At 39.5% G+C, this 27,852-nt stretch overlaps 1 protein-coding gene across 6 annotated transcripts in view; it reads right to left on the reverse strand.

The window, feature by feature from the left end:
* Positions 1 to 27,852, reverse strand: part of ATP8A1 (ATPase phospholipid transporting 8A1) — a 238,183-nt gene that overhangs the window by 183,559 nt on the left and 26,772 nt on the right. For 5 of the 6 annotated variants that reach the window (XM_070791374.1, XM_070791370.1, XM_070791371.1 and 2 more), the window contains exons 2-5: positions 22,508 to 22,622; positions 20,708 to 20,807; positions 19,189 to 19,287; positions 13,343 to 13,388 (exon numbers count right to left, since the gene is read on the reverse strand). In XM_070791374.1, coding sequence (XP_070647475.1) covers positions 13,343 to 13,388; positions 19,189 to 19,287; positions 20,708 to 20,807; positions 22,508 to 22,622 — 360 coding nt within the window. Of the gene's footprint in view, positions 1 to 13,342; positions 13,389 to 19,188; positions 19,288 to 20,707; positions 20,808 to 22,507; positions 22,623 to 27,852 lie in introns of those variants that run through there. The other variant, XM_070791375.1, reaches the window with a different exon arrangement.

Below are 27,852 nucleotides of genomic sequence, written 5' to 3' on the forward strand. Positions count from 1 at the left end.
CTAAAGAATTTCCAGTAACTATGAGGAGTATCTATCTTACAGTGAATTTTGGTTAACCAACTTGATTAATAATTCCAAGATGAAGAGCTAACACTAAAGAATTTCCAGTAACTATGAGGAGTATCTATCTTACAGTGAATTTTGGTTAACCAACTTGATTAATTTAAATAATTCCAAGATGAAGAGCTAACACTAAAGAATTTCCAGTAACTATATGAATAAGTTTAAGTTTCAGTGTTTACAGCTGGGGGTGAAGGATCTGAGCCCAGCATCTAAAACTGATCCCTACGCCCTAAACACAAGACTCTAATGCCTGCAGAGTTCACCCACACTGGTGGCGCTAGTGGTAAAGAACCCTTCTGCCAATGCAGGAGACATAAGGGACACAGGTTTGATCCCTGGGTCAGGTAGATGCCCTGGAGGTGGGAATGGAAACCCACTCCAGTATTCTTGCCTGGAGAATCCCACGGACAGAGAAGACTGGCGGGCTACAGTTCTCAGGGTCGCAAAGACCTGGACACGACTGAAGTGACTTAGTACTATTCCACCAGTAAAACTGCCCCTAGAGTACAAGGGGCTCAGAGCACAATGCTTAAGAGAAAAAAAGTCCTGGGTTTAGATGCCATCTCCATCGGTGTCAAGCAATATCTTCCTCAAAATCAGTTGTTACAAAGAATAAACAAATGAGAGCATTTTGCCGGCAATCACAGTGGCTACAATATTAAGTAGTCAACAAGGAGCGCTGGAAGAGTGCGGTTCAAATGTACATCCCTGAATGATGGGGCTACAATCTGCATAGATTTAAATTAGAAAAAGAATCCTGTTCAATAGCACTGTTGTCATTTATTTTCTTCTAATCCCATCTCATATAAGTAAACATTTTCCCACTGCAATACCCCACTGTTTAAAAACCAGCATCCAGTATTTTTAAAATTAAGAGGCTTGACATGAAAATGAAGACTTCAGGCTCATCTAGAAGCCCGGTCAATTCCTGCACTGTGACCTGCGGCTGGGACAGCAGGGGTCCCCACTTTCGATGAGGCGCACCACTCCATCACCATGCTTGTTTGTGGTTTCCCACTGCCGGACATACAGCCGACTTCCCTTATTTAGGAGACCTGCCTGGCTCACACATACGAGGTTTTTCTCTCCTTCACTGAGGTATAACTTACAACCAGCTATATAGACCTTATGTGTTTTGTTCAATGAGTTTTAAAAAACTGTAAACATCTGTGAATCCACTACTTAGAACAAGATATAGAACTCCAGAAAGACTCCTTGTACGCCTTTACCATCCATCCATCCTCCCATCCGCAGAGGCAAATATAAATTATTCACCATAAGTTAGTTTTGCATGTCACATGCAATGAACCACATAATATTTTTGTATTGAAGTTTCAAACAGTGTATCTGAGATTCTGTTTAAAAAAGTTTATTTCCACCATTAAATTGACATGGTACTACGGGAGACTGATTTTTGGATTCTGTATTTATGCCACTGATCAATTTACACATTTTTCATACCAATATATACCAGGCCTTGATCACTGTAACTCTACAGTAAGTTCTGAATTTAGGTAGTCTTCCTACATTGTTCTTTTCCAATATTGTTTGGCTATTTTGAGTTCTTTGCATTTCCATGTAAATTTTAAAACTGAATTGTCAATTCTGAAAAACAAAACAAAACAAAACCTCTAAACCCTCTTAAGAATTTGATTTTGGGCTCAAGTGTTTCAATTCATTGCAAGCCCGGACAAGCTATACCTTTCTATTAATTTATGTCTTCATAAATTTTCTCTAGTATGTTTTTGTATTTTACAGTGCATGGGTCTTTTATTAGATTTACTTCTTGATATTTGATGACTTGTTTCCTTATACTGTAAGTTGTCTTTTTTTTTTTTTTTACCACATTTTCCAATTACTCATTGGTGGTATACAGAAATGCATTAAACTTTCATACAATGATCCTGTCACCATTAATTTTGTTAAATTCACTTATTAGTTCTGGTAGGACTTTTTTCTGTTTGTTTCATAGCAATACTTTCTAAGAAAATTAATTTCAGTTTGTTAACAATGCTGTATTATGTTTGGCAGTTTTATTGTCCTCATATGCCTCATTGTTCATCTTATTTTTAAGCTTATGCTCTTATGAGAAAAAAAAAAAATTTCTTCCCCTAGACTCCAAGATCTGGGACTCAAGAACGTTCTCTTTCCATTCACTGCTGTATTCCCAGTGTTTCCATGCAACACAAAGGTGCTCAGTCAATACTCACTGGATGGAAAGTGGATGCATTGATGTTCTTATGTGTTTGGGGTCACATAAAGCCATAGTAGTAGATTTACTAAAGATACAACCCTGCTCCCTAGTAGATTTCCTGTTAAAAATATACACACAATGTTTAAAAAACAGCTGCAGAGGAAAACACTTTGGCATCTCCTGAAAAGGTTAGGCACAGAGCTATCATGAGATACAGAAATTTCACACCTAAGTGTACATCCAAGAACTGAAAACATATTCATACAAGAACTTGTGCACAACTGTTCACCATATCATTGTTCATAATAAGGAGAAGGTGCAAACAACCCAAATGCCCATCCACCCACGAATGGTTAAACAAGAGGGGTATATCCACACAACGGAATGTTATTCAGTCATATAAAAGGAATGGAGTGCTGATACACGTGACAACTGGATGACTCCTGAAGATAAGCCAGACACAAAAGGCTACATATTGTATGGTCCCCTTTATGTAAAAGCCCAGAATAGAGAAATCCATATGGATAGAAAGTAGATTAGTGGTTGTCAGAGGCTCTTGGAAGAGGCAATGGGGACTGTTTATATGTCTGGGGTTTCTTTTTGAGGTGATGAAAATACTCTGGAATCAGATAGTGGTGATGGATGCATAATGCTGTGAATATATTAAAAACACTGAACTGTACACTTGAAAATAATGAATTTTACAGTATATGAATTATAATTCAATAACGAACAGCTACATAAAATGATGCCAATGAACTATTTAAACATTTGCTTAAAATAACCTTCTCAGCTTCAGAAGTTCCTAAATGATTCCAACGTGAGCAGCTGGAAATGGTTATGCAACCAGTAGATGCACTAATGCTCCTGTGTGTTTGGGACAGGAACGTCCTCTGATGTCAGCTTTGCGCCACCCTTTCCAGCTCTGGAACTTAACTAACCCTCCTTGAAATGGTGCCACTTGGAAGAGGTTTGTCAGTTCACATCCAAAAATAGCTCTGAACCACTCCACTGGGTTCCCCTTACAGGCTGGAAGAGTCACAACAGGCTCACCAAACTCAGCAGACCATGCCAGGGAGTCTGCTCCACCAGGGAGGTTAGAAGCGTGGCCACTTTCATGGAAACCTGGAAAACCATCTGAATCTGCTTCAGTTCTCCATCCCCCCACCAATACTCATCCCCTTCAACCTTGCTTGGATGGTTTCTCCATGCACATTCGAGCCCATCTACATCCTCGACCCCCCTACCTGACCCTTCTGCAGCACCCTCCCTCTATAAACCAGCCAGTTCTACCATCTCATAGGGAATGCCTGCCTCCACCAGAACAGTACATCCACCTAGCCTCTTCTCTCCTCCTCTCCATCCAAGTGTTTCCTCTCTATTCATCACTGGAGTCACACTGTAAAATATGTCTTACTACAAAAACTGACACGCCTAAGAAGCTTTTAAATACATATTCAGCCAATAATGTTTTCTACCAAACTACAGAATCGATGTATTACTATCCAAGCCAACAGGAGTTATATAAAACGAAAAGCTGAATGTCTCTCCTCATCTCATCCCACTTTCTCAAGGTAAGGAATGCTAACTGATTCATCCTCATACTTTCCTCTAGACAAGCACAGACACATGCATGTTTATTTTCTTTCTTTTCAGAAAATGTATTTCTCTGCAACCTGGTTTTCCACTTAACATATACTTTCAGGAAAAAGCATGGAGACAGTCTATTTTTTGAAAAATAATCCCTGTATCTTTGCATCTGTTACAAATGGATAGATAATTTGAACAGACTCACAAGACTCCACAGGGTGCATTCAAGAAAAGTTTTAATCAAACTAGAGGATGTGGTACAGCTGGAAAAGGAGTGGTAGCTTAAAAGCCCAGGCAGGTACCAGGAGCCCAAAAAGCTTCTAGGCACAGCCCTCCAGGGTTTTTCCTCATTCACCGAGGACATGGATTTAAACTCCATGATATGGAGGATAAATCTTAACTTCAGGGAAGCCTGGGAAGATGTTTCCAGGGGATCTTTTATACCCCCTCATCAATTAGACAAGTCAGATTATGTTACAGGTTAAACCAGGTAAGTTACAACTCAGTTAAACTACCACTCGTCTACATCCTTAAACCCAGCAGAGAAGCAAGTTTTGGGTGCCCCAGGGAGTTTCAAACCCTACAAAGCACCTTATAATTCACCAATTAGTCCATCTTGTCCTTCTCTTGGCCAAGTTTCAGCATCACAATTCCAGGTGTCCCTGAGATCAGCATAGAGCTATTTCAGACCAGCTGTGAAACAACTCTTTCACACAACAGCTATATCATAGTGTATTCAACCATCCTCCTCTCAATGGAAACTCTGACTTCTGCTTTTTCCGCCACCTCAAACAACACTGAAATATATTTACATGATTGTATCCTATAGGAGAAGATTCCCAAAGGAGCACCGCTGTCTCTAGGGTATTTATGTTCGTACTTTTATCAGATACAACCAGATTCATTCCTACTGCAATCTATACCATCATTAGCAATATATAAAGTCCCACTGACAATAAACTTAGACAAGCACAAATTGTTATCAGTCCTTTGAATTTTGTCAATCTGATAAGTATTTGGCATTTATTCTGAAAGTTACAGTGGACTGGATTAATACAAGTGTAAATTACCTTAATGTCCGACACTGACTTAGAATTCTAACTAGGTAGAGAAACACATCTTTGGATGTAGTACAGAACCTGGGTACTCAACAAGTGGTCCCCAGATCTGCATCATCAGCATCACCTGGAGGCTTCTTAGACCCTGGGATGTTTCTATCCTTTCTATATTTTACCCCCAATTTCATTTGTTCTTGCATACAGAACTGGAACACAGAAATAAAGGCTGGATGCACAGTTTCTTCAAACTTGAGGCTAGACCCATTTTAGGATATAGAGAACAACACAGAATTCTGGTGAAGTTAAAAATCACAGCTCACAACATAGAAAAGGTTTCTGTACAATTTAAGGCTTGAATACTGGCTGAGTATAAAGGTCAGTCACAATTCATTACTGTCTTTACTTCTGAACTGGTTCTTAAAATCCAACCACAGAACAATGAAAATAAACCATATCACATGTATAGACTGGTGACTGAAACAGCAGTCTAGTTATTTTTAATCACTGACCTCCTTTGACCCAGCTCTAGCCAGGTTTAGAGGAAGCAAGAAGTGACGCTGGGTCCTTTGCTGAGCTTTCAGCTTTCTTGAGCCCAAAGTAAACTTACTTCATAACCCTAGAGAAGGTGAGTCGTGGAGATGACCAGTGATGCCTTGGTGAAGGGGACTGTGAACAAGCTGGAACAGAATTATGCCAATGGCCTGTCTCATGATGCCACACAACAATGCAAACCTCTTCTACCTCTCAGTAGTTCCCCAAACATACCTGCTATAATTTCCACATGGGCTAATTAGTCTGACAATATGCATGGCAGAGCTCAGATTTTAAACAAACACCTCAAATGTCACCTGTTTTTACTGAGCAGGATGCTACTTAACAGCTTTTGTTGTAATGGGCTGTCTTTTCTGAAAACATTCTGTTACAGTCCCTTGGGAATTCCCTAATCAAAGGCTCTGGAGAAGGTTCGATGCACGATACTGGATGCTTGGGGCTGGTGCACTGGGACGACCCAGAGGGATGGTATGGGGAGGGAGGAGGGTTCAGGATGGGGAACACATGTATACCTGTGGCGGATTCATTTTGATATTTGGCAAAACCAATACAATATTGTAAAGTTAAAAAAAAAAAAAGGCTCTGGAGAAACTGTCAGTCTTTCAGGACTTGATGAACATAAGGTACAGGTGCTGGCTCACCTGGGAGAGAAGCCATTACCGCAGCCATCTGACTGGTCTACCATGAGGACTGTTAGAGAAAGAGTCACTGGGGTACCGTGGGGTGCCTGCTATTCCTGGGCAATCAAGCCACTTCTTGAAGCAGGTAACAAAAGGCAAGTTATCCAAGGGGACAATGGGCACTACCACTGTCACATAAAACAGAGAAACCACCGCAAAGGCAGCATGCTGCAACTCCTATACGGGAGTTACCACTGAAGAGGAGCTTTAATGCACTGAGAAGGGTAAGAGTGCTGCTGAGCTTACGGTTTTGAACTGGGCAGAGAAGGAAAACCAACATAGACAAATTAAAGCATCAATTCATTCACTACATAGACCCTTACTTACAAAGATAACCTGAAGGCCAAAACCTCTTGTGGCACAAACTGGCAAATGCACAAAAGTCTCCTGCATAAACTTCCCCAGAAAGGTCAAGTTAAGCAACAACCTGCTTGGGGTGTACTGACAAAGGGCAAAGGGAACTTTTTGAGTTCCACTCTTGTCCGTATTCTTTTTAGAGATTTTCAACTAATTAATATTACTTTTATCAACTTGCTTATAGATAAGGAAAAAGTGGAAACAGTGGCAGATTTTATTCTCTTGGGCTCCAAAATCACTGCAGAGGGTGACAGCAGCCATTAAATTTAAAGACACGTGCTCCTTGGAAGAAAAGCTATGAGAAACCTAGACAGCATATTAAAAAGCAAAGACATCACTTTGCTCACAAAGTCTGAATAGTTAAAGCTATGGTTTTTTCCAGTAGTCATGTATGGATGTGAGAGCTGGACCATAAAGAAGGCTGAGAGCCAAAGAACTGATGCTTTCAAACTGTGGTGCTGGAGAAGACTCTTGGGAGTCCCTTGGACAGTAAAGAGATCAAATCAGTCAATCCTAAAGGAAATCAACGGTGAATATTCATTGGAAGGACTGAAGCTGAAGCCAAAGTTCTAATACTTTGGCCACCTGATGTGGAGAACTAACTCATCGGAACCTCCTTTGCTCAAAATGTTTTCCCCAATCCTGCCTAGAGTCATGAATCATTTGCATTTTCCTTCCCATAACTGAGAAATTCCTTGAAAGAAAAATCTCCCTTCACTGCTTTGCCAATGATTCATTACAACCTTCCCTGCAGCCAGGCTTCAGTTCTCAGGGACTCCCCGGTTACTCTCCAGTTTAGAACTAGAACTCCAGTTAAGAACTGTGACTTTTTATTTTTTTAACTCAAGTATATCTGACTTACAATACTGCATTAGTTTCAGGTGTACAGTACAGTGATTCAGGTTTTTTTTTTTTTGCAGATTATATTTCATTATATGTTACTATAAGATATTGACTGTAATTCCCTGTGCTACACAGTAAATTCTTGTTGTTTATCTATCTTAGGACTTCTTAAATGCTCATTTTAGTGGGTATCACTGTCCCAGTCCTCTATTAATTCAGCAGCACTTGGTGTTTGATGGGGCTTCCCCTCTGGTGGCAAGTCCAGTTGGACTTATCCATTGTGTATTTCCCTTTGACTTCTCATCAACACCGCCCTATTCCTCTTCCCTAATCAATGAAAATTCAGTCTCCTTTTGTGTCTCACCCCACACCTCCCCATACAGCTGTCACCCTCTTTGTTCAAAAGTATGACTGGGAACCTAGCCATCCCTTTCATAATTCTCTTTAAGTTTTTCATTCTGGTTTTCAAAAGCCTCCAAATTATTATCCTATCTGGTCTCCCCATTCCTGTCTCCACTGCTCCCAGTCATGTATCCTATGCAATAGTCAAAAGAGATTACATTCAGCCCTGCCCACTGCCATTTCCTTGGGTTCTGCATCTGAGACTCACTCTGTCATTTTGTATAAGGGACTGGAGCATTGGATGTGGTATCCGTGGGGGTCCTGGAACCAATCCCCAATGGATACTGAAGGACAACTCTACTTGCTATTCCCAGAATATACCTCACGCCTCCCCATTTTCTCCTGGATCAGCCCTGCAACCATCCCAACAGCTCTGCTTACTGAAAGGCCCCTTGTCTTTATGAACCTTGCATGTGACATTTCTAAATCTCCACCTCTTTCATTTGGCCTTTATTAGTTTTTCTATCTTGTATTATAATATCAGTGAGCATCTTACCTTCCCTACCATATTCTAATTTCCTGTAGGGCAGGCACAAAGCCTGATTTCTTTCTGCATTTTCTGCACTGGGTCTTACACAAGGTAGATATTCAGTAAGACCCACTGAAGTGAAATAATAAATAGTCTAACCTGGAGTCACACCTGTTTTTCTCCTTTATCTATGGCCCTCAATTTCCTCAGTGGGTTTTTTGTTTCTTGGTGTGCAACTTTTATTTCTGGGACAAATGAAAGCCAATCTAGGGCTGTACTTCCTCCTAAATAAATACATCCTTTTCAACCAGAGCTTCTGTTGAAAATATCTAACAAGTTCAATTTATGAAATCCTAAAATGTTTAAATTTTAATTTGAAGATATTAATAATCTTAGAGGTATCTGAAAACATTCTTTGTAAAATAGTGCTCAATTTTTAAGTCCAAATTTTAAGCTCATGGAAACAATATCATCTTTGAACTATTTATAGGTAACTTATGTACACACAGCAGAGTACAGGTCCAGACTTATGGATGGATCAGACATGCAGATGCCTTCAGCGAGACGAAAAAGCTGCACGCTGGCTTTTTGAATAAGCCAGGAAAATGGTGCTATTTTAAATCCCTTAGCACATAGTTGAACTCAACCAGATGGATTTAACCCTGGTAGTAGGTCACCACAGCCTTAACAACCTAAAACAAATTCAACCCACAAAAACTCAATGTCTTTTTCATAAAGGACTTTAAAGATGAAATCGCTTCCAGTAGGAGATAAGCAACTATGTGCCCTGCAGGGACGTAGCCTGCTAGGGGTTATCAGCTGCCACCTGCTCAACTCCACTACCGAAGAGGCAGATGTGGCTCCAGGGAAGAATGAAGCAGCTGGAGATGAGATCTATTATTTTTAGCTATGTGCCTAGTTAAAAAGAAATTGCTGTTGTCTTTTTCTCCATTAAATTAAAATAAAGCAAAACTGCTTTATTAAAGATTTGTTCTAATCCAATAGCTATCAATACCTACTAATAAAATGAGGTATGAAAACAAACTAACAGCAGTAATGGTGACCCTCATTCAACAGCAGCATCCAGTCAGGTGACTGATGGGCTGATACCAGATGTCACAGGCATCTCCCAGACATTCCCGCCTGCAGGATGTATGCACACCACCCTTCAGGGAAGATATCCAAACCTGGGATTTTAAAAAAGCAAAATCTACTTCCATAAGAGGCTTATTTCATTTTAATTTTTTAGATCTCCATCCCTTCCCAGGCCTCTTGATTGTGATTTTATGTGAAACTGTCATTCCTCTTGAAATACTGGCATGACAGCTACAGTAGTTTCCCACACAAAAAAATAAAAGCATATGCTTACAGTTTAAAAAGAGAACTGGCTCAACCACCAGAGCAAATTCATATGGGGAACTGGTTTCAACATACATATTATGATGATAATTACAAATGTATCATTTACAAATTTCTGCAGCACTAAATTTGGCCAAGAAAATCCAATTAAGGATCTACAATGAGAGACTGGCTCCCAAGTGTATGTAAACACATGGAATAGGGTACGTCGAGTACTGCGAGTTCAAATACTGAGGAAGAAATCAGAGAAAACAAAGGTAAGTGTAGATGTCGGGGAAACTGGGGCATCCCGAATATGGCAGTGCTCTGGGGCTTTGGGCAATGGAAGTGGTACGTGGAAACGGCACTGTGTTCACAGGAGACTGAGCAGAGTAAAATAATGACGTAATGACTTCAACAGACAAAGTAAAGAGACAGCAAGAACTGCCACCAGAGTAGTTTTTCATCAGTGCCTGCAAAACAGTCTGGGACACAGTGCTTTGAAAATACGGCTTTCCACTTAGCTCACAGCCTAGATAATGAATTTTCAAGGAGGCTCCTTTCATTCCTAGTTTCTTTTTGGTTCCGTATGGGTACTGAAGTATCTAAAGAGAGAGTGGCTCCTTTACTCACACAGAGCACCTGTTAAGGATGGGCCCCTGGGCTAGAGATGCGGGGACATAAAGATGAAGAAGACCTGCCCTCCGCAGAATCTAGAATTTAATCCCTGCTTGAGTTCATTCACTGGTGAAAATGAGGCATCAGACATGTATCAGTCCACAGTTAAATGGCTAAAAATGTGGTAAGTGAAATCATGGGTTTGTGTTTCTGAAGTCACTAGGGAATGACAGAGGGAAATAGTCACCTCTGTTGCCTCAATGCAAAATAAGGAGAGAAAATATTCATTTTGCTAAGAATATATAAAGATTAATATTTGAATCTGAGGGAAAGATGTCTTATATACTACATGGTCTTGGTAAACACTGAGAAAATGAAATTAAAGTTAAATACTTCAAATGTCTGTCAAAAATTATCTGTAAAAAATAACTCCCTTCCTACTCCTACACCCATTCCTGCCTTTCAACTCAGGAAAGCAAATCGAATTTCAGTCTGGCCTAATAACAGATGGCTTTCATATAAAGTAATCTGAGTCCTCTGACAACAAGTGGTATCCTACTCAAACGTTTCTGTTAACTCTGATCAATTTCAAAATCAAAGATGACCAATATTCAAACTGGGCAAAGAAAAAAAAAGGATACAATTCTCTTAGCAAATATTCAAATCAAATTAAAGACCATAATTTCTTGGATATGGGCTTTCCAAGTATTCTGCTGACTTAAAATGGTTTTTATATGTAAGCCCTGAGTACATGCTAAGTCGCTTCAGCTGTGTCTGACTCTTTGCAACCCTATGGACTGTAGCCTGCCAGGCTCCTCTGTCCATTCTCCAAGCAAGAATACTGGAGTGGGTTGCCAGGCCCGACTCCAAGGGAATCTTCTTGATCCAGGGATCAAACCCACGTCTCTTATGTCTCCTGCATTGCAGGCGGGTTCTTTATCACTAGCACCGCCTGGGAAGCCCATATGTAAGCCTTAATATTTTCTTTTTGACATGAAGAGGCTACTATAGAAGCCTTTCCTCTCACTTTTAACCTACAGAGCTAATCCTGTTAATCCAGAATGAATAGGTGAAACAAGAATGATAACTAAGACAGAGTATTTTTCCTGATTAGTAGGCAAAAGGGAATTTTTTTGGTAGTAGGCAAGTACCTGGAAAATCAGAGAACTGATTAGTACAGGGTGTGGTAGCCTAGAGTAGCAGCTATGATGGCTACTCTCCAACTGTACAATGTTGAATTCTTGGGCCAAGGCTTGAAAATAATTAACTGCTAGTCCCTGAGATTATGACCCCTCTGCCATAGGATACATTAAGCACTGGAAAAAAAAAGTTAAATATTTCTGATTTAAAAGCTGTTGCTGAACTTTCTGAGTAACAGGAAAACAAATGCAAAAACTGCACATTGCGAAAAATACCCATACCTGAAACATTTGAGCTTTTCCCCTTTTCAGTATCTATGGCTGTCCTTTTCTAACTAAACTCCTAGAGTAGCTTAATCCTCAGGCTTCTAACAGCCTCCTATTGAATGACATTCTGCTCTCCAACTTTAATCTGCATATTTATCTTTTCTCTTTTTGGCTTGTAAACTTTCTCCAGCTACTCAGTATATATAAGAAAAGTTGGAATCCCCTGGCTTGGAACTCAAGGCCCTGTAAATTTAACCTACTTTTCTCAATACGTTGGCCACCTGATGAGAAGAGCCAACTCACTGGAAAAGACCCTGATGATTAGAAAGACTGAAGGGAAGAGGAGAAGGGGATGGCAGAGGATGACATGGTTAGACAGCATCACCAACTCAATGGACGAGAATTTGAGCAACTCCAAGAGAGAGTGGAGAACGGGGGAGCCTAGCATGCTACAGTCCATGGGGTCACAAAGAATCAGACAGGATTTAATGACTGAACAACAACAACAACCTTTCTGATCATGTCTTTGCTTTCCTTTGCCACGAATGTTCTTTCTCCATCTGGCCCTCTAGCAGTGGTTCCACAAAGCAACCCAACGGCTGTCTTCATCTCTATTCAGAAAACGTCTCTTCTTCCTTCCTCAGGCAGCACAACAGGCAATATACGCCCTTCCCAAGTGCCTCTGTTTATCCAAACTTTTCGCCAAATTCAAAACCTAGCTCAAGTTACCCCACAATTCTCTCTCCTGCTTTTGAATCCGTAAAGCATTTGACACAGAAATCATTATTTGTTACAAAAATCTAGGGATCACATAATGCGAACCCTTCATTTTCCACACAAGATCATTTTTCACCTTTACAGAGTTCCCATCTTATAGTTTTTCATGTGTCTGATAATAAGTATAATCTCAATAAATGTTTAATTTCTTAGGTAATGCTTTAATAAATGTACCATCTTCAAATGCATCAACTATCAGCAGATAATTCCTTTGGTAGAAGGTGGTGAGAAGAGAAATGAGGCATTTTGACAGAAATCCACAAAAATCATAGCTGTATAAAAATATCATTTTTAATTACCAGCTAATTTTGGCAGACATGGCTGATCCTCACCACAACAAGGAACTTCAGAGAGAGATGATATTCTCAGATGGGGAAAGCTCAGGGATGGGGTAAGATGTCTGTTTCATTATGCCCCTGGGTACTTTTTTTCTAATTGAAAGCAACAGTGATCTATTTGCTTGTGTTCAAGGTCATCTGGGTTTCGACTCTATCAAAATGAGACCCACAGTACAGAGCCATATCAGCATGCCATGTGCTTCCCAGAAGCTGGCTTGGTTCTACTTATTTCTGAAGCATTTATCACCCGTAAGTACAGGATAACTCAAAGTGCTTCCAACATGCCTTGTAGCCAAGTAACATCACACCTGACTATTTTCTATAAATCTTATCTAGAGTAACATCTATAGATCTCACACACACACACATTTCGTAGCATTTAACACTGATAAAACAACTGCAGATTTTATGGACAGTACTTGTGAATACATTGCTATGAGGCATTTAAATGTATTAAAAACTTTACATTTCAAAAATATTACATTACCCCTGTAAATCACTCTAAGGTGAATTTAAGTGTCATGCTAATAAACACTCCAAAACAAAACTTAAGAGATACACAGTGTTCTCAGTTGAATTATATTTAATCGAAGTGATTGGTAGATATCACCATGAGTGTTTTTGACAGATATGAGAAACAAAATGTAAAATTCCTACCTTGTGTCTGCTTCTTGTTCACTGCATTATCAGCTTTATGTCGTTTCTAAAGTTTAAAAGCAAAAACAAAAACTGTGAAAAAGTGGATGAGATTAACAAAACAAGATAGCACCTGTAACAAAAGTCAGATTTTTTTCCTTTAAACTTATGTTTCTCAAGGCTTTTATCCTTTCACACCCGTATCAATTTTATAAGTAAGCCCAGAGTATGGTGATGGGAACAATCAGAGTACGTGGGGATTTGAAAATGGAAAGTGCAATCCAAAGCATCTTTATTCCCTTTCTAGGAGTACAGGTGTGTGGCCTCAACAAGACCTTACATTATTGCACAGGTAAGATTAAAATTTTAATGTATTAGAAAAGACAGAGCTAAAAGATTGATTTAGACTTTTGCTTAAATAACTTACTTAAAAGGAAGAGTGCCCAGGAGAATTATCTGTAATAACTACCATTGAACAATGATACCAAAATATTTTCAGTTTCTCATGAAATTCATTATCTAATTAGGCTAAGCACATCCTCTGTAATTTAATGACGTGCCAATGTCTGTCAACAACGAGAACCAACACATCTACCATTGGCACAACACTGCTTCTACCCACTGGTCCCAACAGCCCCTCCCCCACCTTCAGAAGTCACTGAATCTCATGTTCTTTCCTCCCAAAGCACAAATAAATTGAGCATTAAACAAGCGAGTTAGTCTACATCTAGGTGGGTGAATCTGAAGAGCTGCCAAAGCCAAGACTGTATAGCAGTAAGAGAAAAGGAGGGTCAGAGGAAAGGTGAGAATCTGAGTGGTCAGGGGGCTAACTTCTCTACAGTTCAACTAGAGGCTTTCCAGGGCTTCTGTCTAAACTTACAGCACTGAGTATAACACAGCTGCCTCTGCTGACACTGCAGGAGTGTTAAGCGTAACTGATTCTGAGCTCAAAGATTCTATCATATAAAGCCCAACAGTCAGGTTTAGCTACACATATTTGATCACAAGGTGGGTTGGCATGAATGCAAAACAAATGAGTTAAGAAGAAACATGGTTTTTGGACTCACAGGGCACAAATGAAAACATTTTTCCAGACAAAAGCCTGGGCCTGTAGATGAGCACTCCTAGACCCAGCAATGCTCACGAGGAGCAGCATAATAGCTGGTAGTGTGAGCTCAGTTCATCCAAACAATCAGCCACTGAACTGCGCAAAATGCAAATGGGGCATTCAGAACGCCTCTGCGGGAAGGCTTGCTGAAAAGAATTCTTGCCACATCCACATGTGGGAACACACTACAATTCTCTCCCATAATAAAACACTTGCTAATAAGTGTCATAATGCAGACTTTAAATAGACAAGTTATTGCTTCCAAAAGTAAGCACATGATTTGACAGCAAAGGTTTGCAAATAAATTTTTAAAGTTCTGTTAACTTTACAGCATCAGTGGAGAATATTTTATGATTGATAAAACTCTAAACTACTTACTCTTTTTTTTCTTTGTTAAAAAAAAAATCTTGGAAAATTAGGAAGCAACCCAAAATAAATTTTGGCCCAAAATAATAGTCCAAGGGAAATTTAGGTATTTGAAGGTGGTGCCAATATTTTCAAAACAACGCACATCTATGACAGACAATAGTTAGATTTCCAACTGAGGGAGACAAATAAAAGCTAATTAATGAAACATTCAACTTAAACTGGAAATTTAATCTTAGTGAAACTTAAGGAGATCCTGAATATTACTTTCCATCTGCAGAGAATTCTTATACATGAGCCTCTCCTTCCTCAACCTTCCTACCACACAATAAATTAGGTTACTTGTTGAGACGTTGTTGTGTTGAATATACATAAGGATCCAACCCAGATAGATTCTAATCATATTACTACAAAAAGAAAGCATCTTTGTTTCCAAAGAAGATCCTTATTCCTTTTAAAACTTATATAGTTTGGAAGAAATGTATATAGCTATTCCTTAAATTAAAATACCTCTATTGAGTTGTAATCAGAATTCATTTACTATCATTGAGAACTAGTGAATGATTTACTATTATCAATATTTGATTGACAGTGCTCCAGTAAACTGTACTGTATAAACTGCATCATGAAATTTACGGTACTTAAGTGTGCAGTGCTGACCACCCCTTCATTCTGGGAACCCTTCCTTCTCAAGGCATGTCTTCAGACATCAAGCCCAGGCGTTCTACTTGCACCTTGGCCCTTCTTCAGCTCTCAGTGACGGATTTCCTCAACGCTTACTCCCTGCCTTCTCTGCTTCTCACTCAATACTCTCTCAGCTCATTTATAATTTCAGTGATAATCATCATCAAACATACCAGTCAAGACTCTCATCTGAGCTCCAGAAGGTTACATTCAGTGGCCTTCTTGGCAGTTTCCTTTGATAGTCTTAAATGCATCTCAAACTATGTCTAAAGGGCAATCTCTGATTTTATCCCCCAAGACCTGCTACTTGTCTCAGACATGGAACCATATAGCAGCCACTTACACAAACCAGGAACTTGAGATTCGTAAGTACTTTCTCTCCTTTTCATTCCCATGCAATCTATTTCTTCATTCAATAAATGTTGGCAAAGCACTGTGTCAGATCCTGTTACTACTGCTGATATGGCAATGAGCAAAAGACAAAAACTCTTGCTCTCAGGGAACTTACACACTAGTGGTTGGAGATGAAGCAGTAATAAGATAAGCAGGATATGTAGAATGTCAGATGGTAATATCTTGTCAATTTTATTCTTAAATATATATTGAATTCATTTTTCTATATTTCTTTATCTTTACGACACCACTTAATCTAAGATACTTGGTTTTCATACCAACTATTACCAAAAGTGTTAATTTTAATTGCCAGTCATTTCCAACTCCTTGGGAACCCATCAACTGAAGCCTGCCAGGCTTCTCCTTCCATGGAGTTTTCCAGGCAAGAATGCTGGAGTGCACAGCCATTCCCTTCTCCAGGGGATCTTCCGGACCCAGGAATTGAACTGGGGTCTCTTGCATGGCAGGTGAATTCTTTATCAGCTGAGCTACCAGGGAAGCCCAATATCTAGTTCTCCTCTGTCTTCATGGGCAGGGCTTACCTGGTGGCTCAGCGTTAAAGAATCCACCTACAATGCAGAACATGCGGGTTTGAGATGTGGGTTGGATCCCTGAGTTTGGAAGATCCTCTGGAAGAGGAAATGGCAACCCACTGCAGTATTCTTGCTTGAAAAATCCCATGGACAGAGGAGCCTGGTGGGCTAGTCCATGGAGTCTCAAAAGTCAAAAATGACTTACCGACTAAACAACCACAAATACCTATGGACACTGAGATTACAGCTCCCTTTTGTATATTCTAATGTCGTGCTGTAAGCAGATGGGATATGTACCGTTTCTAGGCCAAAATGTACAAGAAGTGAGGCCCTCTGTTCTCTCTCCTCCTCTGCTCTGGTGACCACTGATATCCCCCAAAGCAGAGCCCTGATTCAGCTGCATTCCTAAGTGGCTACATGAACAGTGGACTTCCCTCCCTGCCTTCCTCCTGGACAAAAACGCACAGTGTCTTCGAGTACATAAAAAATTAACTTATGTTAAAGACACTGACATTTGGGACATGATTTATCACTGCAGCAAAAGTTTAACACATCCGAATACAAATCCTAATGAATAATGCCTGGCATCTAAGCACTGCTTCATACATTTTTGCTGAATGAATGAACAAATGAATGTATTAATAATTACTGATAAAGATACTCTGTCCAACTATCTAGACTATTATTTTATTGCTTTTCCTTCTCTAGAAAGTAACATTTCAATCTTCCTATTACTTTACAGGTTGATATAAATGTATTAAACCACTCCTCCAGAACATTTTTAGTCAATTTCTTAAAAATGTTTTTACTGGAGAACTACTTCACATGGTGCTCTTATTGCCCACAAAACTATTATTACACCCTTCAGGAATTGCCTGGTAGCTGCTTCTCAAGAGTACCCAATTATTACGCTATGCCAATAAGAGTTCTGTTAAAAACAAGCAGATTTCTTGCCTACCATTTTATTTACCATATATTTTCATAGAAAAGGATACTAGAAACAATAGCTAGAGAACTTGCAGTTTTTCTAGAGAAAAGAGGGGAAGAAAAAAGGAAAAGCAGCTTATAACAGTGATTATAAGGCAGAACTCGCTGGAACCAAACTGTCTGATTTCTGACAGTCTCAGTTATTAGCCCTGTGACCCTGAGCAAGTTACCTTACCCCTCTGTGCCTCCTCTCCCTAATCTATAAAATGGGGATAATAGCAGTAATCTTTTGAAGGTTGTTATGTCTGTAGTGTGTGCTCAGTCATGCTAGACTCTTTGTGATCCCCTGGACCATCACCTGCCAGGCTCCTCTGTCCATGGCATTCTTCAGGCAAGAATACTGGAGTGGATTGCCATTTCCTCCTCCAGCAGATCTTCCCAACTCAGGGACTGAACCTACCTCTCCTCCATCTCCCTGAAGCTAAATAAATGTTATTATTATTGTTGGTGACTCACCACACTAAAACAGAGGAAGCGCATAGGATTGGATGGAATTCAGATTTTAACAGTTTCTTGCACAAGTTACATGCCCTCTCTAAGCTTCGGCTTTTTGAACTTTAAAATGAAGCTAAAATCTAGCTTTCAAAGTCACTGAAGGAAATTAACTGAAAAAAAAAATGCAAAAACCACAGCACAATACCTAGCAAATAAGAGGTACTCAATGAAAAATAGGCTCAACAGAGGAAGAAAGGGGAATGCAAAAGGCAAAGAAAGACAACTGTTTTAAAGACCAATTCTCAAGGACCGCCAAGTGCAAGTCAAGGAGTGTAAGTCTGCGCAGAGTGATACAGGCAAGAAAAGAGGCTCATGAATTTTCAGTTAGTGGTCCCAGTAAGTAAGCCATTTTCAACTAGAGATTATGATGGTTTATACACAGGCGCATGCACACATACAACCTAGATACTTGGGTGAGGCTGATGATCTCTGTGGTCAGTTGACCCGTTTCTAATTGGCCTAACAATGCTACAGCTCATGTGTTCTTCATGAGATCCCAATTTGATTCTTTACAAAATAATATCAATATTTGTACAACTTTACATTGGAGCTTTCTAAAGAATGTCTCAGTCTTTCCTCATCTTACCATCTGACTTGCCTAAGGCTTGACAGATGGTCATTTCAGACAGCCAATGTATTTAAAGGGCATAGAAAAAAAATACTAGCTTCCTCAACTAAAGTAGCTAAAATAATGGTGAAACAGAGGAAAAAGAAAAGCCTAATTTTATTTTGGGCAACTTATTTTATCAAGGGGAAACTGACTGACTTCCCCTTTTCTTTACTACTACAGAATAATAAAAATAGCAAATTTGCTGTTACTTCCCTTTAATAAAATAAAAGGAAACAGAACTAGTAAAAAAAAAAAAAAAAAGAATCAAAGGTGTTTAATGAGGTGAAAACTACGGAAAATGGAAAAATAAAAAAATAAAAAAAATTTTTTACCTTATATAAATTGGAGGTTATGGTGTTTTAACTTGAAATAACCTTCAAATTGAAACTGAGCATACTTGAAAATAATGTTCAAATATAGTTTTCTCTCTAAGCTAATTACTACATTCAAATTAATTTATTTCATCACAAAGGCACAAACTTAAGAGATCACTGTAACAAGCATTCTGTAATATTAATCCTATAGAAATCAAGAGGAATTAACTCCAGGAATGGGAGCATTATCTTAAACACTTTTAAGATGAATATTTTAAACAGCCTGTATCAAGAATAAAACAACTTAGAAAGAAATTGCTATTTTAAAATATGTACATAAAATAACAGTGTTACATTTATGAAAAAAAAGTACTTACAATATCTTCTATTATCTCTTTGATAGCTGCCACAGCCAAAATAAATAAGAGAGGAACCAGTGTTGTATAGCGACCTGTTGGTGATACATCAGGTATTTGCTATTTGAAGGAAAAAAATAAATAAAAATGGAAGAGAAATTCAGTAAAACTAGCAAGTTTATAATACATTTGAAAACAACAAAATCTTAATGCTTCTTAAAATATGCTTCATCGATTTTACCAACTTGGTGGACTAACACCAGGTGAGGCAATTTGCTCGAATCTAGTAAGCAGCTGGAAGAGAGTATACTAGTTTCACGGAAGCAGTCATATGTAGGACTAACACCTACTAAGGGGGACTGGTTAACTAAATTACAGCACATGCATTCAATATTCAGTTTAGTTCAGTTGCTCAGTCCTGTCCAACTCTTTGCGACCCCATGAATTGCAGTACGCCAGGCCTCCCTGTCCATCACCAACTCCTGGAGTTCACCCAAACTCATGTGCATCGAGTTGGTGATGCCATCCAGTCATCTCATCCTCTGTCGTCCCCTTCTCCTCCTGTCCCCAATCCCTCCCAGCATCAGGGTCTTTTCCAACGAGTCAACTCTTTGCATGAGGTGGCCAAAGTACTGGAGTTTCAGCCTCAGCATCAGTCCTTCCAATGAACACCCAGGACTGGTCTCCTTTAGGATGGACGGGTTGCATCTCCTTGCAGCACAAGGGACTTGCAAGAGTCTTCTCCAATTAGGTTGGCCAAAAAGTTTGTTCGGATTTTCCCCTAACACCTTATGGAAAACCCTGAATGAACTTTTTGACCAAGCCAATAAAATTTCATAAAGCATTAAAAATGGTATTTTAGAAATACAATGAATTATATGGGAAAAAATATCCATACATTACTATATGGGTAAGCAGATAATAAAATAGATACACTTTATGATCCCTCTTTTATAAGTCAATTAACAATGCTTGGGATAGAAAAAAAAAAAAAGACCAGAAGGATACACACTCAAATTTTAAGAGAGTAGCTGTGTTTTCCTGGTGATGAAATAATAGAGGTTCTATTTTTTTCTTTATGCTTTGTTGTATTTTCTTACTCTTTTTACATGAATATATAGTACTTTTTAATAAAACAAATCTTTCTTTCTGATTACAACTAACCCAAGTTCAAAACAAAAAAAGCTTTAAAATGGTAACTTTTGCATTCTAAAGTTCATAATTGACAATACTGCTGTTCCTAAAATAAATTACTATTTTAAGAAAAAATCCTATCCCTCTTCACCATCCAAAATGAAAAGTCCCTGCCATATTACTTTACTTCACTTGAAAATAAGCTGATGACAATGAATCAAAAGGCTTGAAGAGGTAGCAGCAGTATTCTAACCTGGCTTACAGCAGGAGCCAGAAATGCCCACCCAAACCAGCTTATCTCTCTGCATTTAGATAAGTTTCAGAAGACTGGTCATGGGCTTAAGAAACACATTTATTAATATCTGAACACATTATTCTGAGCTAAGGTTTTACAACATGACTTTACCTGGAGCAGTGCAATAAAGAGAAAAAATGAATTAGCGGCTCTTCTGAACTGAGAGTAGAGAAATCTTGGAAGGAATGTGATTATGTTGTATTTTGCAGTGCTAGAAAACAAAAATGAAAAGTAGCATAAAACTTAATTACTCCACAAATAGCACTCATATTTATAAAATTCTATTATTATTATAAAAAATTAGATGATGAACAACAGCCCTTTGTTTTAAACCAGAAGACTACTGCAAATGGTCAGTAACCTCAATGAAAAGGAGTGAAAGTGTAATAAGAAAGAATCTTTTGTTTTCAATTACAATATTACAAGTTAATCACTAAAGGGATGTTTCCTACAAACTTAAATGATGCGTAATAGCCCATCTCTTTGAACACTGCCTACTAGGTAATGAGCACTAAGCTAAAATACCTTTGTTTAGCTCAAAGGAAACATCCTGACCACGCCCACTTGTAAATGCCTGCAAGAAGAAATTAACACATTGTCTTTGAGGATGATGGGAACCAGGAAGTATCTGACTTAACTCCCTCCACTTTCGGTATAAAAGCCGCCTGAATTCTAACTCAGGCAAGAGGGTTCTCTGTAAGGGTGTGAGCCTACCATTTCAGTTGCTGATTTTCTGAATAAAGTCATTATTCCTTTTCCAACAACTTGTCAATTACTGGCTTGTCCTAAGGCAAGCAGCAAAAGCTGAGACTCAGTAACAAAAGGAATTGTCTAAGTAGTAAGAGTTTAATTTTCTGCATAGTTTCTTTTGTTCTCTTTGGCCAATCCCCTTGTTATCATTACTAGCAATGGCTTACAAAGAAGAGCAACTTTAGCTAAGGTAGTGTATAATATGTTAATAGAAAATAAAATCTTGCCCCCCCAAATCAACAATTTGAGCAGGACCAGAAATATAAAATTGAGATGGCTTCCCTGGACCACATCAGTGAAATGGGGAGTTTTCTGGGGGTCTGTTTGAATTTTCTTCACTGCTGCTCTAGAAACTTGAGTAGGACTCCACACTAAACACATCAGATGCGTCCATAATCAGGAAGATACCATCATTTAGGCCTCAGAAACATCCAATGTTCCTCTTGTTAATTAAATAGAAGATTAACCACATAACTCAAGCTCAGAGAAGTTTCTGTAGAATTTGAAGGTGTAAAAATTAATTTTAAATGGTCATTTCACAAATCTAGGAGTTCTGTCACCAGGAAATCACTGGGCTGGCATGTAGTGGTGATGGGGGTGGTGTTCACTTGGTTCCAGGAGCCACTCAGTGAACAGTGCTTCTAAGAGGTATACTTTTACATTATTGTTGGAAGGAAAATAGAACAGTGAAGGAATTCTCACACCCTCCATTCCTGGACACCACACTAAATTCCGCAAGCATCAAAAGTCAATATTTAAAGACTATTTAACACAAAGGAGTTCTAAGAGAATTGCAAAGACTTATTTTAAAAGGTGAAAACCTGTTCATCAAAAACAATAGTTCACAGGTCTTTTAACAGGTTTAAGACAAAGGCACCTACCCATGAACTGCTTTCATTACTCAGATACTATAAATAGAATCGGCAGCATATGGCTGCTTAGCCTTTCTGCTCTTTCCTACTTCTATATTCTTATTAGCATCACTTTATTGGCTAGAAGATAGAGAAACAGCTGATCTACACTGCTTCAAGAAGCTCTTAAATATTAAACTGATTTAATGAAAGCTCCTTTGCAAGTATTTTCATTTCAGCTGGGCCAGGGAGATGCCCACCCAAGCCCTGTTGTGGTAGCTGGTCCCAATCATTCTTTGGTAGTTCCTACCTGACATGGTTATTGCAGAATTTTGTCAGCTGAGGCTGGTTGATGAATATAGTCCTTATTTCTTCCTGGTCAGCCAGTGACGTCTTCTCCGAAACATCATCAGTCTTCTCATAACCTTACAGAGAGAGAGAGACTCTTTTTATTTGATAAGAAATGCTTCATTGTATTATCCAGACCCAAACCACATTTCCTAACTATCCTAGAGCCTAAAATCTGTTAAAAGCTATATGAAAGTGAAAGTCACTCAGTTGTGTCCGACTCTTTGCAACCCCATGGGCTATACAGTCCATGGAATACTCCAGGCCAGAATTCTGGAGTGGGTAGCCTTTCCCTTCTCCAGTGGATCTTCCCAACCCAGGGATCGAACCCAGGTCTCCTGCATTACAGGCAGATTCTTTCCCAGCTGAGCCACAAGGGAAGCCCAAGAATACTGGAGTGGGTAGCCTATCCCTTCTCCAGAGGATCTTCCCCACCCAGGAATCAAACCAGGGTCTCCTGGATTGCAGGTGGATTCTTTACCAACTAAGCTATCAGGGAAGCCCATATGTTCCCCCTTTATTGGTGTTGTTTCTGTTCTAATAAAAAGAACCCCCCCCACATTGAACATTTCTACTCCATTTATTAATAAAAGGCAGCATTTAAGAGTCATGTCAAAGCTGACCCAATTCAAAAACAGTAACATCCATTTTTAATTTGTACTCTTCCCCAGAAATGGTCAACTTAGTTCTTTCATTACATATAAACACGTCCAAAACAGCACAGAATTCTAAAATGGTTTATAGTTTTAGACAAGACTAACAACATAGAGGTAATGACAATACATTCTGAAATTTTAAACATACCATTTAATGCATTTCTGGTTTTTGTTCTATCTTTGTGGATAAAGATAGAGAAAAAGATAAACAGTAAGGTTTAAACAGGTAACCACCACAATGATCTACCTTACTATGATCATCTTAATCTTTCCAGTAATTAGAATTTATGTTCCCAGATGAACTTAAGTTTCTTAAGATCAGTTACCCCACAGTCACTAAAGCAATGTAAATAGATACAAGCAATTCCAACTGGGTAACATCTTGCTGCAATGTTGACAACACTTTTACATACAGCTTCGAGAAGAGCAGAAAAAAATTAAACTACTTATTTTACTTTCTAGTGAGAAATAAATAAGACTGAATTAAATCGGTCCCTTACTGCTTTCCTAGAAAGAGTTGCCAACTGTACTTTATCTCAAAACCCCACTTTTCCTCTCTTTTCTGCCTTGCCAGTGCCAACTCCTCCCAAAAGCCCTGCCAACGGGAGGTCTCTTCTGAAGTATTCTCTGTCTTAAAGGCAGCCTTCCCTGTGTTTCCACAGGCCTCTGTACCTCCCTGTCCCTTGAGTCCGCCTCCTCTTTCAGAATGCAACTCCCCAGGGCAATTACTGGCTTGTCATTCAACTTCTAACACCAGTACCAACAAACAGCAAGTACCTAATAACTGTTTGCTGAATAAAAACCTAAGGACAAAGGAGTGGTTAGGAGGCCATTTTGAGAGCAAGTCAATTCCTCTCCACCCACTGATAAGTCACAAATCACAGTGAGGTGCTGGGAACTACTCGGCAATAAAAGCTTGCTAGTGGGCTTTGTTACTCTAGTGTTAATCGCTCAGTTGTGTCCCACTCTTTGTGACCACATGGACGGTAGCCCCCAGGCTCCTCTGTCCATGGGATTCTCCAGGCAAGAATACTGGAGTGGGTAGTCTTTCCCTTCTCCAGGGCACCTTCCCAACTCAGGGATCGAACCTGGGTCTTCCACATTGCAAGCAGATTCTTTACCATCTGAACCACCAGGGAAGCTTTTGTTACTCTGTGAAACCAGAAAACATTTAGGGCTTCCTACAAAGTGGAGGGAACGTAGCGTAGGGACCAGGAGGGTGAGAAACAGTGTCATGTGTGCAGATCAGTGCAAACAGGACAAAGCTGCTGAAGAATACACGAAAGGCAAAGTACAGATGGGGGAGCTACGGTGCTGAAGAAGCATGGAGGCCAGGTTTCAGGGGACTTCTCAGGCTTGTCAAGAAGTTTGGGTGGCATCCTCTGCTTGGCAGTGAGCCACTGAAAGCTTTCTACGTAGAGAGATACAATATGACATTACATTGTACACTCATCACTCTGGAGGTCACAGGGTTCCAAATCAGATACTGTCATGCTCATGGTACAGTGTTAGACTTATTAGTAGCTTTGGCCATCCATGCTCACACAGTTAATAATTATCAGTCACTATCGACTTAGCTGGAGAAGGAAATGGCAACCCACTCCAGTGTTCTTGCCTGGAGAATCCCATGGACGGAGAAGCCTGGTAGGCTGCAGTCCGTGGGGTCGCACAGAGTCGGACACGACTGAAGCGACTTGGCAGCAGCATCGACTTAGCAGCAGCAGCAGCAGCATGCCACATTTTAAACACAATGGATTTTCCTCCCTAGTGTATACAATCAAAATTTCATATAAGGATTGTCTTCTCCAAAAACTCATAGTTTGAAACCCTAACCGTGGATGCGATGTGATCAGGAGGAGAAACTTTTTCAAGATCATGGTGGGACCATAATAAGAGGAGTTAAAAGTTCCCTTTTCAAAGAAGCCCAGAGAGATCCCTTACCCCCTCCACTTGTGAGGACATAGCAAGAAGATGGTCCTGTATTAACCAGAAGGTGGGCCCTCACCAGACACCAGATCTGTTAGTGCCTTGATTTTGGATTTCCCAGCCTCCATAAAGGGCTTCCCTACTGGCTCAGAGGGTAGAAAATCTGCCTGCAGTGCAGGAGATCCAGGTTCGATCCCAGGGTCGGGAAGATCCTCTGAAGTAGGAAATGACAATCCACTCCAATATTCTTGTCTGGAGAATTCCATGGACAGGGGAACCTGGTGGGCTATAGTCATGGGATCGCAATGAGTCAGACATGACTGAATGACTAACACACACACACACACACACAGCCTCCAGAATTGTGAGAAATAAATTTGTTATTCACAAACTAGCTAGTCTATGGTATTGTGTTATAGCAGCCAGAACAGACCAAGTTATAGATTATCAAATAGAGACATAGCAATATTAAAAGTTTTAAAAATCTTTCATTAGATTTTCCCTGAAGGCAGCACAAAGACCATAGTGTACAGTTGATGGTACCTTGCTAGACAAAAAGCCTCAGAAAACTAGCTCCCCACTCTGTTCTGAACTGATATTCTCTGGTTGTACTTACTTAACATAACTGGATATTCTCAGCGGAGGAGTTAGGTATCACTCTTTACTCTGTAATTGTTATTGCATCTGCTTCCCCTGTTTCATTGAGAGTTTTCTAAATAGCATACCCATGGCTTAGAGTAAGCACTCAGTATCTGAAGAACTAGCAGATGAGCAAAAAACATATTTAACAATGTATCAAGAACAGATCTTTGTCTTAGATGTAGACACAGGTTATCCAAGCCTGTAAGACTGACTCATAAATTCAAAATGACAATTTGTAAGTTTATGATGAGAAATAATTGCCATAGGAACTAGAGTAATTGAAGTCCCACAGTCAGTTGAACTGAAAGTCCAATGACCAAGTGATGGTGTCTGGTGAGTACACGAAGCAACCTACTGGTAGCTAGATGACATGAGCCAAATGGCGTTCAGCCAGCACGGCTTGATGCACTCAACTCCACAACAGGGGTCAACGCACTGTAGGACCAAAAAACTCACAGCCTGTCAGAATACCTTGGCAATGGGGCTAGGATACCAGATCTGTCGGCCAGCACGTCTCCTCCCCTCCAAAGAGCTAAGGAGAGTACTGCCAGTTTTTTTAACTCCATGACTCACTCTTTTCCAGACCATCTCCATCTCCAAATTCAATCTGACATTTAATCTGCCAGTGGGATTACCATCCAAACCTGCAGGCCTAGGAACAAATGTGCCCCTCGTGCACAGAACTCTGCTCCTAGCATGTGCTGATCTTACACAGAAAAAAGAAGGCAAGCTTATTTCCCCCTTTGCAAGTTCTTGGGAGCAACTCAACAGGGCCCGCATGTACACAAGGCAACGATGACCACGCCACCACACGCACAGTCCTTTTTCACATTTTGGATTCTCCAGGAGAATCACTCAGGCGTTTGCCTCACTGTCCTCAGTGTTCAGTCAGGCATGTGACATCCACTGAAGCATCATTATTCTTCTGACACTAACAGATCTGCAGGGCAAACCTCCTCAGCCACTTTCACATAGCTAACTCTTTAAGGATTACAAATGAGCAAGGGCTCGATAGTGGCTTCTGAAATACCTCAGCTTATTTTGATGTGACACTCCCCAAAGTCTGCAATGCCTTTTTTTTTCTCTTTAGTTTTACTATTTAAAACAATTTTTACTTTATATTGGTGCAAAGTTGATTAACAATTCAGGTGAATAGTGAAGTTATTTGGTTATACATATATTATACACGCATATATTCTTTTTCAAATTCTCTTCCCATTTAAGACCAGCAAGAATCAAACCAGTCTCCCAAAATAAACTACTCTGGGCCAGCTTTTATTGGAATAAAGAAAAGGCCAAACAGTATAGACAATGATTCTCTAGTTCAGAATTCTGGACATGCTGAAAATTTCATATTTTGTGTTTTCAATATCCTAATTGATTATTTCCCCCAGCAGAAAAGCAGTTGTTTTCTGAATTATAGTTTATTTCAATTAATGATAAAATTACTTAGTATTTACTAAGCACATATCAACCTGGGGATTTTACTAGACCAAATTCTGCATTCTTGGTTATAAAATGACCAAATGCTACTTCAAGACTTTTGAGGGATCAGTAATTTCAGTATAAGTAAACGGAGTCACACACGATTTTTAGTTACTGAAATGTACTACTAGGTATTACTTTGTATTACTAAATAAGGATATAGAAGCAACAACCTCCTGCAGACTATTTCAATTTTCAAGAATAATTTTCATGATCAAGAAAACATAAGATGATTGTGGGACAGCATCTCAATCATGGCCCCAAAGTGAACACTTGGTCCATCCTCCCCTGACAGCATTTATTATTCAACTCACTCAGTAGTTGGGAGGTGAGCTCTAGTTCTTCCACTAAGGACTTATGTGATCCTGTGCACATAATCCCTAGGGGCTATTGCCTTTCCTTGTAAAATGAGAAATGTAAGCAAATACAGTAAGTCCCCTACATATGAACCCTCAAGGTGCAAAATTTCATAGATGTGAACATATTATAAACCTATTACAGTACAGTACTATATGCCCGACTGTTGGCCCTGTGAACAAACTGAACTTACGAGCACTCTCTCAGAACAGAATTTGTTCCCATGTAGGGACTCACTGTA

This window comes from Bos indicus, chromosome 6 (assembly GCF_029378745.1).
Source record: "Bos indicus isolate NIAB-ARS_2022 breed Sahiwal x Tharparkar chromosome 6, NIAB-ARS_B.indTharparkar_mat_pri_1.0, whole genome shotgun sequence".
Lineage (NCBI taxonomy): Eukaryota > Metazoa > Chordata > Mammalia > Artiodactyla > Bovidae > Bos > Bos indicus.